The following is a 19,655-nucleotide window of genomic DNA, read 5'->3' on the forward strand; positions in this document are numbered from 1 at the left end:
TAAAGGATTGGATCTTAGGGTGATTACTAACTCTTTTCTAGGGTTTTTTCACGATACTAAGGACTACATATTTCGAGTTGCACAAAAGGCTTTGACTGTCGATTACCTCATTAATATCAGATTTACTACTATTACACGATTAAAAAAATCAGAAATCATCTAATAAAAACCTATTGACATTAATTTTATACAAAGTATTGCCGCAATTTTTTTTATACAAAGTACTTCTATTCCCTACCCAAAAAAATCCTACTATTAGTACTCCCTCTGTAAAGAAATAAAAGAGCGTTTAGATCACTAGTTTAGTGATCTAAACGCTCTTATACTTCACACTATACGCTTTTATATTTCTTTACAGAGGGAGTAGTATTTTGGGACGCAAAGTGTATGAAGGAATTTTACAAGTGGCTCTCAACATATTCCTGAATGCAATCTGCCTATACGATGCTAAGTTTTACACGGTAGAGTAAATTTCTACCATCCACAGAAAAGACTAATCTCCCAATACGGTCAGTCGCAGTCCATGGATTTGGATTCGGCGGCGGCAGTCTATATTTTTTTTTTTTTTTGCGAGGACGCGGCAGTCTATATCGCTCTCCAGTTGATAAGGCTCGATCGATGAGACCACGTACGTACCTTGTATCGTGATTTTGTACCACACATGTGTATTTTATTTTATTTTTTGCATGGCACCACACTTGCGTATTTGCCACGGTATACAATACCAGGGTACTCGTACGTACCGAGTATTGTTGTTGAGAAAATACAAAAGCAACGTATACACTATTTATATACGTGGTGTACCGGAACTGCATTAATTTTGCAAAGAAGATCCAGCTCAGTTGCCATACCAATCGTGTTATTAATTGCGACGACCCGAGAAAAAAGGTTATTTTTAGGTGAAAAAAAAAAGACTACTTCCATTGCTAATTGGCGAGGGAACGAACAGAACAGATAAGAATTGAAGGGAAAAAACGAAATAAATTAATAAAAGTCCAACTTGAATATCTGATTTGACCCTATGATAGTAGGAGTAATAATTTTCTGAACATGTATCTGTTTCTGATGATATATTCTAAGTAGTGCCAACTAATGACTGGAAAAACTTTTCCAGAAAGAAAAAAAAATCGAATTGTCTATCATCTTTTCCCATTCACTCGGTCTCATCGGCGGCAGCATTCAGGTCAATCTTCGGCTTCTTCCCGCTATTGTGGGCGGCGGGCTTGGTGGGGAGCGGCGGCACCTTGGACGTGCACCGCGGGCACCGGGGGTCGGCCTCGGCGATGAGCACGTACGTGAGGCAGGACGGGCACGCGGACGCGCGCATGGCCGGGTTCGCGGGGGGCGACGCCGTGCTTGAAGGAGGCGAGCGGCTGCGCTTTCCCAGGGAGGGGCACGACGAGGAGGTGGACGCAGACGACGAGGACGAAGTGTCCGGAGAGCGGGCTGACCGCGCGGCAGCGGCGCGCTGCAGGGCGTCGCGGACCATGTCGAGGGTGCAGACCGCGGCGCATGTGGTGACGGCGGCGGCCGGAGCGGTGGATGCCGTGGGAGGCAGGTTGAGGTCCTGGTGGCCGTCTTGGGCGGCCTGGTGGCGATGAGGGGTCAGGAACGTCTTGCCGGACTGCACAAAAACAAGAAATTCACTCTGTTATAATTTGAAACAAGATCAAAGACGGCTATGAACATGAAGAACAAAAACTCTGTAATTCAATCCAACAGAACCAAAAAAAATGATCATCATGCTCTTAAACCGATCGAGAAGATGTGCGGACATAATCTAACCTAGGAAATTTATATGATTCTACAGAATTTCATCTCGAACAGGAACCACACGGGCGCGAATTTATTAACCACCAAACACGAACGCACGCACGTGTAACTAACTTGTTCATACATAGACGAACAAGAACAGGGGAGGAGAAACGAACGGGCGAAACAACAGGAGGAGGACTCACCAGCAGATCAAGCCGTCGCTCCCAGCCGGCGGGCACCTTGACCTCGAGGTCGACGACCTCGTCCTGCCCGCCGGCGTCGCTGCCGCACCCGCCGAGCAGATCCATGGTCACCATCTCCGGCGCCTTCCCCGCGCCGGCCCTACCCTTCCCGGCCTCCCCGCGGAGCATCCTGGCGATGGAGCTCACCTCCGCCGCCATTCTCCTCTTCCCTTTCTCGGCGGGACCTCTGCTCTGCTTCCTCTTTTCTGTGTTTGTTTGTCGTTCTGCCGAGGGAGAAAACGGAGATCGGTGGGATGTTTGGCAGTGCGTGGTGGGGCGGCCCTATATATACCGGGAGGCCGCCGGCGCGACCGACACCCGGGGCCCACATGCCAGCGAGCGTGGAGGGTAGGGAGAGCCATTAAGGATCATATATTAATTGCCGTCGTTGGGAAATGGTTGGAAGATTATTAATGCCAATTAACTGCCCGAAACAAATTTGGGGTCGCTGACGTGTTTAATTCACTCGAATCGAAGAGCCGGGATTTGAATTCGTTTCCGTTTAAAGTAGTCATTTACTCCTCCGCATAAGTACATGAATGGGCTGGATTTAAATCGTGGAAGAACCCTTGGGCTGCCGCTGCAATATCATGCTGGATTTATGTGCATTGATCCATTCCATTTATTCGTTTGCCGTTTTATTGTTCATCTAGAAAACAGATGCAACCACTAAATTCATTAGTACCATATTCAATAGTATCCGCCCATCCATATTTTAGGTCACAAAAACTGAGCATTGCCGCGTCGTATAATACGTATATAATCAACGAAAAAGATATTTTGGAGGAAAATTAATTGATATATTTATATTGGATTATATCGCAATGATTAATGTCTAATGGATTCTGGAGTACTATATTAGGCGGTGCCAAAAGGAGTATTATACATTTATATTGGATTAAATCGTAACGATTAAATATCATGTGGTGCGAAAAAAAAGGCAAAGTCGAGGATACTGCATCCAGAGTACTGTATATTTTTATTGGATTAAATCACAATTATTAATGTCTAATCGATTCTAGAGTACTATATGACATGGTGCAAAAAAAACCAAATACGGGGATACTAGCATCCCGGAGTCGACATTTAAGAAAAATGAGAGCCACGGGCAAGCCTCGTGCTTCGAACCCAGGCGGGCAAGGTGTAGACAGGTGCTGCTAGCCACTCGAGCTTTGCTCTGTTCTTGCGGTGATGCAAAATATCAAGAGGTTTTTTTATCCCCAGGTGACAGTGAGATGGTTCTCATCATGAAAAATGTAAGCTGGAATTGCCATGGTCCTGGCATGGTTGTGGAAATTCCTTTGCTATTGGATGTTCAATAGCAATTGAAGTTTGGACTAACCTTTATGACTAAGATGTACATCAATTAAGATTGGGCTTATATAATCCATCTGAATTAGGATTTAATTTCATTTTTCGAGGGTAGAATGGTTGTAGCGCCAATCTTGTGTTAATGTAGTACATCAGTGACACTTATGTTGTAGTATAATGGCAAATTTTATGGATGTTATTATTTGTTATGATAATGATTCAACTTGGCGATTCAATAGGTTCTATGGTGATCCATGATGGGATTGTAGGGATTGGTCGCAAGAATATACAACTTCATCTTGGTCTTGATTTTGGCATTTTTTGGGAGTTTTTAACAAAATTCTATATGGGCACAAGAAGGGAGATAATATTGGGGTGGTGGTTATAATGCAAGCATTCATAGATTGCTTGTGAATGTGGTTTTGATCACATGGGTTACATTGGTGACTCTTTTATGTGGAGAACATGAGAGATCCCAAAAAGGCTTGACATTGAGCTTTTGGGTGCCATCTATTCTAGTCGATTCCAGAAAGTGCGAGTGCCATGTCATTTTCTTCTCTTGATATTCACCTGGGTATGGCACTTAGTCGGACTTGACACATAGGACTCACAACTTGTCCTCTACATTTGTTTGTGGGCGCCCTCTGCTCTGGCTCCTGACAAATCTGGGATGGCTGCATGGCATGTTTTTTCCCTCCTTTGGGTTGTCTCTGAGATGGTTCTCGCCACGAAAATTGTAAGCTGGAAGTGTTAGTGGTTATGGCATGGATGTGGAAATTCTTTGCTCTTAGATGTCTGATATCAATTGAGGTTTGCACACATGATCTTTATGTCTATGATGTGCCTCAGAAAATAGGCATGTGTAATCCATCTGTATTAGGATTGAAATTCATGTTCGACGCTGATATTGATGATTGTAGCATCGGTCTCGTGTTAATGGAAAGCATCAATGATAGTTACTTTGTAGCATATATGGGAAAAACCTCTAGATGTTATTGTTGGCAATGTTAATGATTTAGCTTGGAGGTTCACGACATTCTGTGGCAAGCAAAAATGGCATTGTAGAGATTGGTCATGGGAATATACTAGACAACTTCATCTTGAGCTTCATTTGTCATGGCTTATTATGAGAGGCAACAATAGATTAATGAGTATAATACAAGCATCCCGAGATGCTTATAAGATTGTTGCCTTCATCACCTGGGTTACATTGGTGATCCATTTATGTGGAGAAGAGGAGAGACACAAGAAATGGTAAACATGCTAGTGCACAATGGAGTTACTGCTCCCATTGGTAAAGAAAAAGTTTTTTGAATATTTGGTTTAGAAAGTATGCCAAAGAACTAATGGATGGAAAGAAAATAAAAATTACCGTCGAAGAGAAAAGACGTGCTATAAAAATCGGTGACTCAAGTGATCCTACTATAAGATTTATCGATCTTCAAAATTCCTACCTTTCTAGATGACAACCTTTGACAACTCAATTAAGAAAAGTGCATCATTTACAATGTAAATCATAATGGTTGGGGTATGATGTTTAGGTGCATTTGAAGGGTTGGGAATGGAAATAGTATCCAGATATGGGATGATCCATTCATGGATACATAATAGTCCTCCATGATATATTTTTACAAGGAGAGGTACATACTATGCTTGTTTATTTTCTAAGAAGGCTTTCATTAAAAAATAATAGAGTTTTGAGTACAATCTACACGAATTAGTCTCTAAATGTGGGGTGGGGAAAAAGTCCCAATGCATCTCCACCCCATTCACTCTCCATTTTCATGAGCGAACACATTACCATCTCTCTCCATTGTCATAACCTTGTATACCATTCCACCCAAATACTCTAGAATCTCTTTGTACACATTGTGCTATCTAGAATGGTAATACCTTAGGCCAATAGCTTGGGCCACCATAGAGTAATCATATTCTAATATGATTCTGCCAGACCCGAGCTTCATAGCAAGCCCCAACTTCCGCCTCTTATGCAGCGCGCCCCCACCCGAGTAAAAACCCATCCCGGCAAAAACTTTCCCCTCGTGCGTACAGGCGATAATACCGTCATACGAGCATCCATCCTCCTTTAGGAATAACGCATCAATGTCAATCTTCAATCAATCCACCTCTGCCTATGGCAAGAGGTTAATTTTCAAGAAATATGTGTGTTTCAATGGTGGATGAACAAGTTGATTCAACCATTGGTCATTAAGATCGGTAGCTTATATGTGATGTGTTATGGCCTATTGATGTTGAATATATTATTTAGATTCCAATAATCCAGAGCTTTGAAGATTTGCTGTATGTTTACATACTAAGTTAGGCGTAGTTTTAGTCATATCAGCTTGTCGTTGAATGGGAACACTAACGTAAAGAAAATTAAGACAAATGATGTGCCAAGGGATAAAAAGCTTAATCCTCATAAGAGTAAACTTCAAGAGGTTCTAGCTTCGGAAAGTTCTACTTTCCTATTTAAATGTCTTCATGGAATTTGTCATGCTAGACAATTTTGGCTAATAGACATATCAACATGCAAGCCTAGTGCATGTGTCGCTCGAATGTGCTAAAGATATCTAGCATGCACTCTTAAAATGTGATTGAGCGGCAGTTGTTTGGAGAACTCTAGGTTTAGAAAAACTAATCCATGAAGGCTATGTCCTGGTATAAAAAGAAGTCTCCAACCTTGGGGCATGGAGAACTACTGGGAATTCTAGTAGTGACATTGTGGAATATTCGGCGGGAACATCGTCTATTTATCAATGACGATCACCAACTAGGTCCAAGAGCCGAATCACCCAACCATGTCAGTTGTTGCAATTGTCATGAACTATGAGAAGAAAATGTTGAAGAAAATAAAAATCAAATGACATAGTTGGGAGCGCTCGCCCAAGAAACATGATCAAGATCAATGTTGATGTATCTTTCAATGCAGAGTAATTGTCATGAGCCACACGTGCGGTGGCTAGGGGTGACATGAGTATGTTTCTCAGCGTTGCAAAGAAGTTGCTACTCCAGGTTTATGTTGTTGGCACATTGGGTGCTTACACAATGGTGTGCGTCATTTACCTCACTCAACATTTGGTTCGCAATTGAGTCATCGTCAACTCAGATTGTCTCGATATGGCCAACACTATGAATAACGATGGTCATGCCTTTGGAGCTAATATGGACGTCGAAGCCTCGCGATTAATCTAGAACTACTAACTTATTGTCCTAGAGAAGAAAACATGGTTGAAGACGAGGTTGCTAAGTGTGCTTGATCATAATAAACTTGGTGCTTACAACATGGACCACTTCAAGTTCTCAAGCCACAATGAGTGGAGGATGCAACTATTTTTCTTAAAAAAACTAGGTTTTATAAACCATGGCACCACACTACATCATGTTTCTTCCTTTGTCGTCCTTTTATCTCTGTATCTTTAAAAAAAGTATCCTTCACAACCACCATTGCACCACACCTTGACCCCTCTGAATTCGCCACTTGCACAACATATATATGTTGGTATTGGTATGGTCCTATTGACGAGTCATACCTTTTCTCTCCATCATCCCCCAACCCATTCCTACACTGGTTAGTCGTATCATCGTCGTTCACTAATACTCTCTCCGTCCCAAAATAAGTGTCTTAACATTAGTATAATTTTGTACTAAAGTTAGTACAAAGTTGAGAAACTTATTTTGGGACGGAAGGAGGAGCAAAACAAGCATGTCTACACCATCGTCCTCGTTTCACATTTTCCATCAACATCTAGGTTGTCAATGAACCCCTCACGAACCCTAAGTGGACTTAATCAAACTATAACCCTAACACCAATTCATGTCAATATTTGTGTCATGTAATCTTGTCGGTTTTAAACTGAAGCAACAACCAATTTTACTTCTCTAGTCAGAAACTACTAAATATTCATGAGAAATTGTTTTCCACACATACCCTAGAACACATCCAATCGGTTCCAAAATAGACGACTTCAACTTGTTAACTTTTTCACATATTGCTTGTCTTTTTGGGTTTTTTTTGGATGTAATTGTAGTCATATATGTCATCAAGTAATTAACTCTATGATGGTTGAAATTTTCAATTCTACTTGTCTGTTCTGTGGTAAAAACCCCATAAATATGATATATTTCGGTTAGGAAAATTGATTTTCTTCTAAAAAAGTTGAGGGAAATGTACGGACATGAAAATAGTCGAAAAGCTGTAACATTTTGTGCGTAGTCCCTCCGGTCCTTTTCAGTCTGCATATAAGTTTTGTCCGAAGTCAAAATATCTCTGCTTTGACCAAACTTATATAAAAAGGTATGAACATTCACAATGGCAAATTAATATTGTTAAATTCATTATGAAATTTAATTTCATAATAGATATATTTGGTATTCTAGATGTTCATATTTTTTTAATATAAGTTTGTTCAAACTTTGCAAAATTTGACTTGACACAAATCTAATACGCAGAGTAAAAAGGACTGGAGGGAGTACTTTTAATTATTGTGCCTATCTGTAGGGCGCTTAAGGCTAGCCATAGTGGGAGTAACTTAGGTAGTAACATAGCACATCCCAAGACATATATGCTTATGTGGCATGAAGTTAATGAGAAGAGAGATGCTTGTGGTAACATAATATGTTACCATAACATAACGCACCCTAATACAAAATGAGTCTACACCATAATAAATGAAGGCTTGCATGACACTACACTTATGTTACTACTCACTATAATGGTAGTAACATAGACTAGTAACATATGCATGTTACTAGTGACCATCCTTAGACTAGTAACATGCATATGTTACTAGTCTATGCTACTACCTTCACAGTGGGGAGTAACATAAGTGTGATAACATAATCTTCATTTATTGCTTTGTAGACTCATTTTGCATTGGAAAGCGTTATGTGATGGTAACATATTATGTTACTCTATTTGCCTCTCTCTTCATTAATTGTGTGACACATCATCTTCTTTGCTTATGTGGCATGTATGTTACTACCTATGTTACTCCCACTATGACAAGCCTAAGGGGGTGTTTTGTTCAGAAGTCCTAGGACTTTTTTTAGTCCCAGGGACTAATAAAAAAAGACTCTCTAGTAGAGTCTTTTTTTAGTCCCTGTAGAAAAAGTCCCTCCCGCTTGGTTCCTAGGGATTTTTTAGGGACTTTTTCGAGTCTTTGGGACTAAAAAGTCCGTGAACCAAACACCCCCTAAGTTACTATGCACTATGACTAGCCTAAGAGTGGAACGTTTTCACATGAGATTGATATGGTGCCGAAGTTAGACGATGATAATTCGAAAGTTTATAAGGACAACATTATTCATGAGATTTCCCGCAAAAAGAAAAAACATTATTCATGAGATATTTATAGGAAACGCCATCCAATTCAATGGCGGCAGTACTCTAGCTTGGAATTTATGAGGGGAAAAGAAACGCAATTGGCCACGGCGCATCTTCTGTTTTAAAGGCTCTCCTCAATATTGCATTGCAATCATAGCTCGCCCACATCGATCTAATCATGAATTTAAGGCGGGAGATTGTTTTCCATAACCACCGAATAGAAAGCCTTTAATAACGGGCCGGGGCAACAACCTGTGAGACGAACTTAATTCGCACGCGATCTGGATCGATCCACCCCATCCATCATGAAAACCTTCCACCTAAAAGCCCAGGATTTTTCCTCCGTTTAGTTCTGGATTTTCTATCTTAATTAAATGATTCTCCGTAAGCTCGTGCGTGCAGTATTAAACACGTTTTGGAAGTTGCTGTTTGGCAGTTTGGGCTAGCTTTTGAATCAACATACACTTTGATAATTAAGTGGCCAGTAGCAGTGGTTGCCTGTACTTGACATGCAGATGAAGAATTCTTTCGTCCAATTAATCAGTCCCAACAACTTAAAAAATAACGTATTCCGCTGATTGGCTTTGGAGTAGTAACGTTTACTTGCAAACGCCCCAGTTTCTTTCACGGTCTATTTCATATTTATAAGATGAGAGGCTAATTCTAAGGGTCGCGATAACTGCCACACGTGTGGCATGTATGCGAACCCGCCCACATGTCTCGTGTGGCGTGAACAAGAACCCGCCTGCACGACCACGTCTGGGCGCGCAATTGCACAACCCGCACGTCCGGTGTGTGGCAACCCCGTCCGCACTGCCCCGTCCGGGCCAGACGACACGCTGCCCGCACGACCCAGCCGTTCCCGGCCTCCGATCCATCCCCTCTCTCGTCTGCCGCCATCGTCCCCCACCTCTCGAACCCCGACCTCCGTCGCCGGCTATCTATGGTTGCCATGGCAACCAGGACAGATCCATAGAGAGACGATCAGCTAAAACCAGGTGAAATCTCCCGATCTCATCCTTCTCATCCTTAAGGCTAAAAATCTCACGATCTGGTACTGGATCCATGATATAGGGGTAGAACACTGCATGGTTCAGTGTATATTCGCAATTGCCAGGCAGAATACACTAGATCTGCCATGTAATACGTTTGTGATTAACTTAAGTTCCTAGTTTGATTGACGCAAGTAGTTGGGCATGAAAATGGATGAGTGGGAATCCCTAAAAAAAGAGAGGAAGGACAATTTTGGAATGAAGGGGGTGGGAAAAATTAATTGCCACCTGTGTATAACGGCAGTTGCCACCTTATAACTGCCACCTAGTTGACCTATTGCTTGCCATCCCTATCTTCTATGTGCAAGCAGCGGAAGAATACAATTCTTGTGGATTGTTGATGCGTTCTTGTTCGTGTAGCGACTGAGAACACATTGGAAAGAAGCGAGACACGGAAAGAATGAATCATGAAGATGGCGCTGATACTTGGGGTTCTCAAAGGCCAGAAATGCCCCCTTGGCATGCATCAGAGTACAGTCAACTCATCTCTGCAGGGCCGTTGCTGCCACTACTAGAACAGTATGCAGGCGTTGGTATGATGCGTGATAACAAAAGAAGAGAACAATTGCCATCTTGGCAACGATGAAGATGACATTCTACTTATGTCGTACACTGTCATTTTTTTGCAGGTTCTTATGACCAAAACACTCTTAGGGGGCGCCCGTGGCAAGTTCAGTCGCAAGGCGCTAACACTGACAAATGTATGGGCAGCCAACTTCAACTAGCTAATATGGCTAATCAAGGTAACGCAAACGAAAAAAGAGCGCATACTGGTGTGGACATGAAAAATGAACATGCAAAAAAATGGGAAAAAGACTCACGAGTTATCACGGGTGAAAATGCAGAGCCCTCATGCAGCACGTGGCATAAGGCAGCACCCATGTACCTGCCATCGACGTCACACACAGGTGAGTACATAAAAAGTGAAGTTGCGGATACGCACTTAGCAGAAGGAGCATAGTTGATAACTGCAATTGCCATGACTGGACATCTACAATTTCCATGTGTAAAAAATTGTAGTTGTCATCCCTGGACAACTGTTGTTGCCATCCCTGGACAGCTGCAGTTGCCATAGATGGAAAACTACAGTTGCCATGCCATGAAAACAGCAGTTGCCATGCCATGACAACTGCAGTTGCCACGTCAGGGGAAACTGCAGTTGCCTTGCTAGCACGAAACTGCATTTGCCATGAATTGACCAACCACTGCTATGCTTACAGGTTATTACGGTGGTGGTAACCCGGCAAACGTCTCGTGGCAAGCTTCACAAATTGCAGCTGGAGCACGTCATTTTGGTGTCACAGACCACACAAGATGGTCACATGCAGCACAAGAAGGTAAGGAAAAAAACTAAACCACAAAACAACACTACATTTGTTTTTCTGGCAAAAAAACCGCAGAACACAGTGGTTGTCATTTGTTGGTTGCAGTGTTTGCCATGTATGCAAGACTGCAGCTGCCATGCATATAGAACCCAAGTTTTCGTACTAAAATAAAGGAGCTTGTTGTCGTGCATTGGCAAACAATAGTTGCCATGTTTGTTAAACCGTAGCTGCCATGACTGGACAACTACAGTTGCCATACATGTCCATGCACAGACTTACGGCTTGCTGTTTGAAATGATGTCATGCCAAATCACTCGAATTTGATGTGATCCGTTGCGATAAATATGTTATTCAAACAAAAATCTTACTCTCGTACCTGTTTTTTCTATTACAGGGCCTACAACTCAATGAACAGCGGCGCGGGGACATCTACTGCGGGGAGCTTTGAGCGCACGGAAGATGCGTTCCACCAGCCAGCAGACAATCATACCACAAACAATTTCGAGTCGGAGTCGGAAATGGCAATCATTCCAGCAATGCCGACAAGCACCCCTTTGAACACAAGCACTGGCAACACTCAAGTAGATGGAACTGCCGCCGATACTGAGGTGAATGATGAAACTGACGATGACGCACAAGGGGATGAAGATGGTGGGCAATCAGAGATCGTGGTACCTCAGCCACCGTACGTTGGGCAGAGATTTGAATCATTCGAAGAAGCAAAGGAATTCTACCAGACATATGCAAAGTTCGATGGATTTGCGGTCAATACCGAATACCATAGGAAAATTAAGAAAACTAACAAGTACAACAGAGGTGAGATGAGGTGCCACAAGGCACGGAGGAACAAGAAGGTGAAAGGTGTTGCGCCTGTCGTTCCGGAACGAAAGAGAGGTATCATTCTCAAGACTGAATGTCCTGTCCGGTGTAAGCTAAACGTAGATGGTACATAGTGGGTGGTCACTGAATATTTTGACGAGCACAACCACAAACTCATAAAGAAGTTCGACCTGGTAAAATTTCTGACCGCCCACAGAGGGTTCACCCCCGTAGAAAGGCAATTCGTAAAGCTGCTACACGATTGTAACGTCGGTCCATCAAGAATGGTCCAGATACTATCGCTCATCCACAGCAAAAAGGGGAATCTGAGTAGCATGCCGTACATACCAGCTGACGTCACAAACCTACAGGCCAAATACCATAGAGAGAGCAAGTTGGCTGACATAGAGGCCACAATGGCATACTTCGATGAGAAAGCGAAGGAAGATCCATATTTCTTCTACAGGATAAGGTTGGACGATGAGGACCGTGTCAGGAACATGTATTGGGTGGATGGTGCTGCAAGGAGAGCCTATAAACATTTCCGAGATTGCATTTCATTCGACGCGACGTACCTCACCAATATGTACAAGATGCCATGCGCTCCGTTCATAGGAATAAATAACCACAATCAGTCATTGCAGTTTGGCTGTGGGCTCATTCGGAACGAAGACATGGATGGATACGTTTGGCTGTTCAAGACCTTCTTGAAGTGCATGGATGGACTTGCTCCGATGAACATAATAACAGACCAGGATTTTAGCATGCGTGCAGGCATAGAGGGAGTCTTTCCATTGGCAGTGCATAGGCGCTACAGGTGGCACATTATAAAGAAGGCTGAGGAGACGCTAGGACTGTTCTTTGCTGACCGTCTAGAGCTCCACAAGGCATTTGAGCTGTGCGTGGACCACAGCTTGACGGTGGAGCAGTTTGAAAGGAGCTGGATGGCCATGATAGAAACATATCAAGTCCAAGACAACGAGACGCTTGCTAGCCTGTGGGAGAAGCGAATGTACTGGGTGCCGGCCTACTTCATGTAGTGCTTCTTCCCCTTTCTGCAGACTACGCAGCGCAGTGAGGGGTTCAATGCTGTTTTGAAGCGATACGTGAGCCCTGACAACTCATTACTACAGTTTGCCAAACAGTACACAGCTTTGGAACAAAAAATTCTGGGATCTGAGCTACAGCAAGAAGCTACCACCGCGCTGAAGCAGCCAAGATTGCTAACGTATTTACCGGTGGAGAGGCAAATGAGCAAGATATACACAAACAAGATCTTTAGCAAGTAAGTCAGTTGCGTTACAGTCTTATTTGCACAAGAATGAATGCAGTAGGGGCCATGTAGAATGCAATGCAGTTGCCATGATCTGAGGATGCCATGTTTAATGAACTAATGTTTAACATGATTACTCAACTGCAGTTGCCATGTTTAGTGAACCACTGTTTTTGCCATGCTTACTCAGCTGCAGTTTGCCATCTTCAAATGGAATGCACTTTCCATGTTCAATGAAATGCAATTGCCATGTTTAATGCACTGTACTTCCACTAGGCATGTTGTATGCAAAATGCCAATGCCAAAATGAAAATGTTGTGTAGTTGCCATGTTTACTGAACAGCATTTTTCCATGTTTTATGAAATGCAAGTTGACATGTTTCCTGAAATGCAAAAATGCCATATTTGCTCAACTGAGGTTGCAACGTTTAATGAATGCAGTAGCCATGTTGTAAGCATTATGCTTCTATTTGGGATGTTTGTATGGAAATGACAATGGCCAGTTGGAAGTGCAATGCAGTTGCCATGTCTAATATACTACATTTACCATGTCTAATGTACTACAGTTGCCATGTCTAATGTACTACAGTTGCCATGTCTAATGTACTACAGTTACCATGTCTAATGTGCTACAGTTGCCATGTGTTATGTGCTATAGTTGCCATGTGTTATGTACTACAGTTGCCATGTGTAACAGAAAAACAAACAAAACTTGCAAATTCCAGGAAGAAATAAAGCGTGCCAGCATGTTCATGGCTTTCCAGGTGGGCAAACATACTTTCAAGGTGTGTTCTATTTTGGGCATGTCGGATTCAGAACCTGAAGACCCGGACAAAAGAAGGAACTACTTCGTGAAAGCCTCGATCGAACAAGGCGAATACTACTGCCAATGCTGCAAGTTCGAACGGGACGGCATTGTGTGTTGTCACATACTAAAAGTAATGGACATGAACGCTGTGACACGGATGCCCCACCATTTCATAAGGCGGCGATGGACTTGGGACGTTGACGACGCGTTTATGCCTTAAACAACAAACGCAGTTCTGGCTGTGCGACGAGAGACCTGAGGCAACCATGGAAGCCGTGAGGCACGTTGTGCTGACAAAGAACTATGCCGAGCTAATTGATGAAGCGTGCAAGAGTGATGAGACAACGAGAGTCGCAGAAAAACACAGAAAGGCACTGAAAAGAGAGCTTGATGAGATCAGGAAGAGGAAAGCTGAGGAAGCCTTACACCGTTTCCCCCGCACATCAAGTGTGCCTTCATCCACGGGGCCATCATCTAAAAACTCGGAGATAGGATCAGGAATAGCAAGAACACAGACCCAGGTCAGGAACCCACCCCGTTCCATCACAAAGGGTCGTCCAAGAGAAATAAGGTACAAGTCGGGATTGGAGATTCAAGCAAAACACAAGAAAACAAAGAAAGGGGCACGCAATCCCTAAGCAAAAATTGGGGCGATGTGATATGGTCCTTGTGGACATTTTGTTTTGTGCCCTAGATGATGAGAATTTATGTTTCAAAAATAATTGGGATAATGACTCTTGAGGGGCATCAGAAGTGGAAGGAAAATTCATTGAATGGATAAATGCAGTTGCCATGTTGTGGGTACTTAATATGCCATGTTATGTGTAGTTAGTCTGCCATGTTATGTGTAATTAGTCTGCCATGCTATTTTATACTAAATATGCCATGCTATTATATACTAAATATGCCATGCTAGTTGTACTGGATCTGCCATGTTAGTTGTACTGGATCTGCCATGTTAGTTGTACTGTGTCTGCCATGTTAATTATGCTGGATCTGCCATGTTGTTTGTACTGTATCTGCCATGTTAGCTGTACTGAAAATATGCCATGGTATTTGTAATGACTCTGCATGGCATATATTTCCATGACAAATAGACGTGGTTTATTGACACATAGTGTGTTTTGTGCAATGTATGCGAAACAAGTTGGAAAAAGCGTAACGTGCATAAACCGCAGCAAAGGTTGTGGCTACATGATCAACCCACCCATGCTAGCTGGTGCAGTTAGCGATGAAAAAAAAGAAGTAAAACAGCCAAAATGAAAAACGACGATGACTTTCACTACCCATGTCTGATGAACTACATTTGCCACCTTTTTTAAAACATCATAACCGCATTCGAAACAGCGAAAACCGGTGCTAGAAACGATGAAACCATAGTAATAATGATAAACATAAAAACATATCTGCTGTAACGCCTAAAAAGATTCACGTCCACACATATATTACAGAGACTATTCAAATGTCGCTCACACACCAACACTACATAGTAGCTACGCAGGGTTGCAGTATTAACATAGCACACAAACATAGTTTTCGACAAGAACAAAGAGATAGTACCTTACATTCCTCGGCAACAGAATGTAAGGTATGCGTATGGTGTGTAACGCCACGTGATCACTTGTACTTCTTGGTGACTTTCTTGACAGCTTCCTCCACGAACTCGCGTGCTTCGGACCGCTTGTTGAAATCTTTATTCGTCAACCAGTTCCATGTGTAGATTTTCCGGAGCTCAACGACCGTTGCAGCTGTGACAGCGGGGACAAGTCTACCTTCCCACTTTGCAAAGTATTCCAACGCGTGAAAGCCACAGTCCGTCCTGAACAAGAAAAAGAGTCAGGTGAACACGCAAAAAGGACAGACATAGCAAAGATAGACTTCAATTCAGATGTGACTACAAATGAGGGGTTGGATTGATGTAAATGGCACATAAAGGAGGGTGGGGTAAGAAATTACGTGTTCTCTTGCTTCACAGTCGCCACGTACTCAGTCGGGAAATGCCTGATCTAAACCTTTGAGTGTTCGTAGTGATGGTTCCATGTCTCTTTGAGGTTGTTGATGAAGAATTCAGCATGCGTAGTAAGGTCTGCATCAGCTTCCGAACGAATTGAATCAAGCACCTCAAAACGTTGGTTCTTCAGGTCAAGACAATCACATAGTGGTGACCACACTTATCGTGTGGGTTATGTGGTGCAAGCTCCTGGAACTTGGGGAACATGACCTGCATTTAAAAGTGAATGAAATGAGAAGCAGAGTTCACATGAAGAACAGCAAAGGGACAAAAAAATTAGAATCACGTAGAATGTTAGGTTATGGGTGGGGGTAGTTGAAAGAAAGTTGCCGTCCATGTATGAACAAAATTTGCCGTGTATTTTACTATGAAGTTGCCACATAGTTTGCACGGGATGCAAAAATCAAAAAGTCAGTGTGCACGGCAGCTGTTGCCACATGAAAACATCTGCCACAAAAACAGAGTGCAGATGATGGCAAAAAACCATACCATGTGAAAAAACAGCGCAAACAGGGAAGGAGTACTCACATATTTCTTCAGTGTGAGCTTGAATTCACTGTGTTGAGCAAAATTCTTCCTCAGGATTTTGTGGTGGAAGTCACCATCCCATATTTTGCAGGTCACACTGTAATACATAATTATCTTGTCGGCACACACATCGGTGTGATTGTTGATGTAGTCGATCCCGCATGCAACTACATTCGTCGACATTTTACCATTTGGCCTCACGGACTCGGCAAGATCACCCAGGTCGACGTACGTCGCTACGCATTGAATGACCTTGGTTCTGTCCAAATATGAGCTGTATGAAAACGATATAACATGAAAGAATCATGCGTACTAAGTAAAAAAAATGAAAGAACTAAAATGTAAGCGGATCGTGTATAGAATGTACGAAGAAAATGAATGGTAAAAAAGAGCAAAGCAAAATGAGAGATTATGGCATGTGGTCATTTACGCTTTCAGCTCCTTCATGTGCTTGCTGCTGGCCCTCGCATTTCCAAACCGCTTGACAATATCGTACAGCTAGGTCTGTTCCTTAGTGGCTCTGAATTCGGGCTCGTAGTCTTCCGCTGGAGGTGGGTGAACTACCCTCTGCTGCCTCATAGAACCAGGGGTGGCACTCCTAATGGTATCCTCAGATATCGTATCTGCAGGCACGTTGGAACTTGATTGCCCTTGCCCTCGTAAGGACCTCCTTTGCAATGCTGACTCCTCGATCCTGCGGTAAGCTTCATCAAGTGATGGTGAAATCTCCTCGGGGGTGGCTGCAAGGTTAAAAAATGGATTAGGATACCTAGAAATCAAAAACAGATGGATTGTGAGAAGATAGGGTGCATGATGTGAGATGTAGGCACAAAAAGTGGGCAGTTGCCATGTGTGGTCCAACTACAGTGGCCATGTCATAGCAACTACAATTGCCACGTAGTTGCACTGTAGTTGCCATCTAGTTGGACTATAGTTGCCATGTCACAGCAACTACAGTTGCCATGTTGTGACAACTCCACTTGCCATGTGCTTCCCGTATGGAAAAATGCAACATGGAAACAAAAAATGCAGGTGACATGGTGCGGCAGATCCAGTTGCCATGTGTGATGCACTGTATTTGCCATGTGACAGCAACTACAGTTGACATGTTGAATCAACTTCAGTTCCACGTGGTTGCCCAAAAATGTGAAATACAGCATGGCAGCAAAAAAAATGTAGGTGACTTTTTGCATCAAATCCAGTTTGCCATGTCATCACATGTCAGTTGCCATCACAAGTGAGAACCCCGAAAAAAAATATGATTGCGACAAAAGTCAAAGTACAAAGATGTATACAAGAAAATCATAAGGACATGATAAGTGTACCTTGCACTACCTCTGCGAACTTGACAGCCTTCCTTCCCTCGACCATTGGATGCGCCATCATTGCGGGCATGCCTCCCGGAAAAGCAAAGGCAACTGGCATAGGATCTTGCACCACCGGTTGATCTTGACTGATGCCAAGGCTGAAGCTCGGTGAGGTGAAGACCATTGGGTGCCTCTCATGCCTACTGGCCGGACCACGAACGACTTGCGGGGCAGAATCCAAGGGTGAAAGATCGACAAACATATCCGAATCGGCTGCTACAAAATGATCAGGCTTATTTGCAGGGCGGGGCGTGTTGTCAAATGTATCAGCCGCAGCTTTCATGACAATCTTCTTGTTTGGGTTGTAGGGGACACCCACATTGACTGGGAGCTTGGAAGTGCGCAGATTTAAGCTGGGGATTTCCACTGCGGGTAAAGGCGCAGTCTGCTCCGGGCGTTCACCTGCGTCACTCGTGCCCGGCTTGACACCTGCATCAGCTGTGCTCCGGACTTCCGGTTTCTCCATCACATTGCTTCTGGCAGGTGGCGAGAACAGTGTGGACGCAGGAACATAACCAGACTCGTCTCTCCTGCTCCTAACTACAGCCGGTGTGTTCGGTATGTCTGTTGGTTGCTTGCGGGGGCTACGACGCCTAGGTGGAAGACCAGCACGTGAAACAGTCGCCTTAGCAGTATCTGCACCGACGGGAGCTCGAGCTGTTGTGCCAGGACTCTCACCTGTAGATGGCATATCATTGTGAACTGTCGTCTCAGCCGCTTCTGTCGTGGTCACAGGAGGGCCAACACGCACGCGCTTGGAATCAGTGTCAGATGAGCGGGAATTTTCCGTGCTTAGGTTCGTCTCGGGGGCGTCCACTTCAACGCTTGCTGATGGGGTGGCATGGCTCACAGCAGCATCCTTCATTGCCAGAAGAGTTGGCAATATTTCAGCTGTCCTGGCGGATACCGACTCATCACTCCCCGATGTACGGATGCCTGTTGTTCTAGCCTGCACATCTGCAACTGGCGGAGATGGTCGGCCACTAGCATCAGAGTTGGTGAGAGCGGTTGACGGTGCAGCAGCAGTATTGTCGCCTTGTGCCTCAGGTACATCTGAGTTGGCCCCCATTGACAACTTTGAATGCAGGCGTTCGAACGGGTCCTTACTGATATGCTTGGCCCCACGCGTAGTAGTCTTCTTCATCCTGCAAAAAAAATAGAGCACATGAAAAAGGTATTAAAAGTGAACAGAAAATATGTTTGCCATGGTAGAAATCTTTAAAAAATGAAAAACAAGTGGAAAAGTTGGTAGTTACCATGTAAGGGGAACGTGAATTGCCATGTGTCATAGTTAGCAGTTGCCATACAAAATCTAGCAGCAGTTGCCATGTTGGCCCACTTGAAGAATGATAAAAATGTCTGATCTGCCATGAATGCAATTTCAATCCTACGTGTGGGATGAGCTCACAAGCCAACGGTGAAGGTGGCAGTTGCCATTAGGTACAGTAAAGTTACCATTTGGCCTAGATGCCAGTTGCCATGTAAAAACCAATAGGAGTTGCCCTACTCTTAAAAAAGGAAGGAAAATATCATTTGGAAAACAGCAGTTGCCACGTGGGGGGCGATGTCAGAAGACAATGTGACAAGCTAAACAGATGCATTGGAAAATCAAGAAAATATAGCGCTATGTCAATGAAATCGCATGGAAAAACCCTACTTCTTAACTGCCTTCCTCAGGTCTGGCAACACGACAGGATCCCCGGTGTTGGTCGGCGTCGTGCGAGGAGGTGACCTGGTGGAAGGGGTGTCACCAGCAATGGGGGCGCCTTTGTTCAACCGAGCAGAAGCACGGGTTGGCGTTGGCGCCTGTTTCTTCATAACTGCTCGTCCACCAGCTG

The 19,655-nt window shown here is 43.6% G+C and overlaps 1 protein-coding gene across 1 annotated transcript; it reads right to left on the reverse strand.

Annotated features, from left to right (window-relative positions):
• Positions 1-961: 961 nt before the first annotated feature.
• On the reverse strand, positions 962-2,243 carry LOC123042083 (uncharacterized). Its single transcript, XM_044464604.1, has 2 exons — positions 1,959-2,243; positions 962-1,624 (listed from the first exon to the last, which is right to left on the reverse strand). Exons 1-2 carry the CDS (start codon positions 2,154-2,156, stop codon positions 1,154-1,156), a joined length of 669 nt encoding a protein of 222 aa, XP_044320539.1. The 5' UTR covers positions 2,157-2,243; the 3' UTR covers positions 962-1,153.
• Between the last annotated feature and the right edge of the window lie 17,412 nt (positions 2,244-19,655).

The sequence above is a fragment of the Triticum aestivum genome, chromosome 2B (genome assembly GCF_018294505.1).
Source record: "Triticum aestivum cultivar Chinese Spring chromosome 2B, IWGSC CS RefSeq v2.1, whole genome shotgun sequence".
Taxonomy (NCBI): Eukaryota; Viridiplantae; Streptophyta; class Magnoliopsida; order Poales; family Poaceae; genus Triticum; species Triticum aestivum.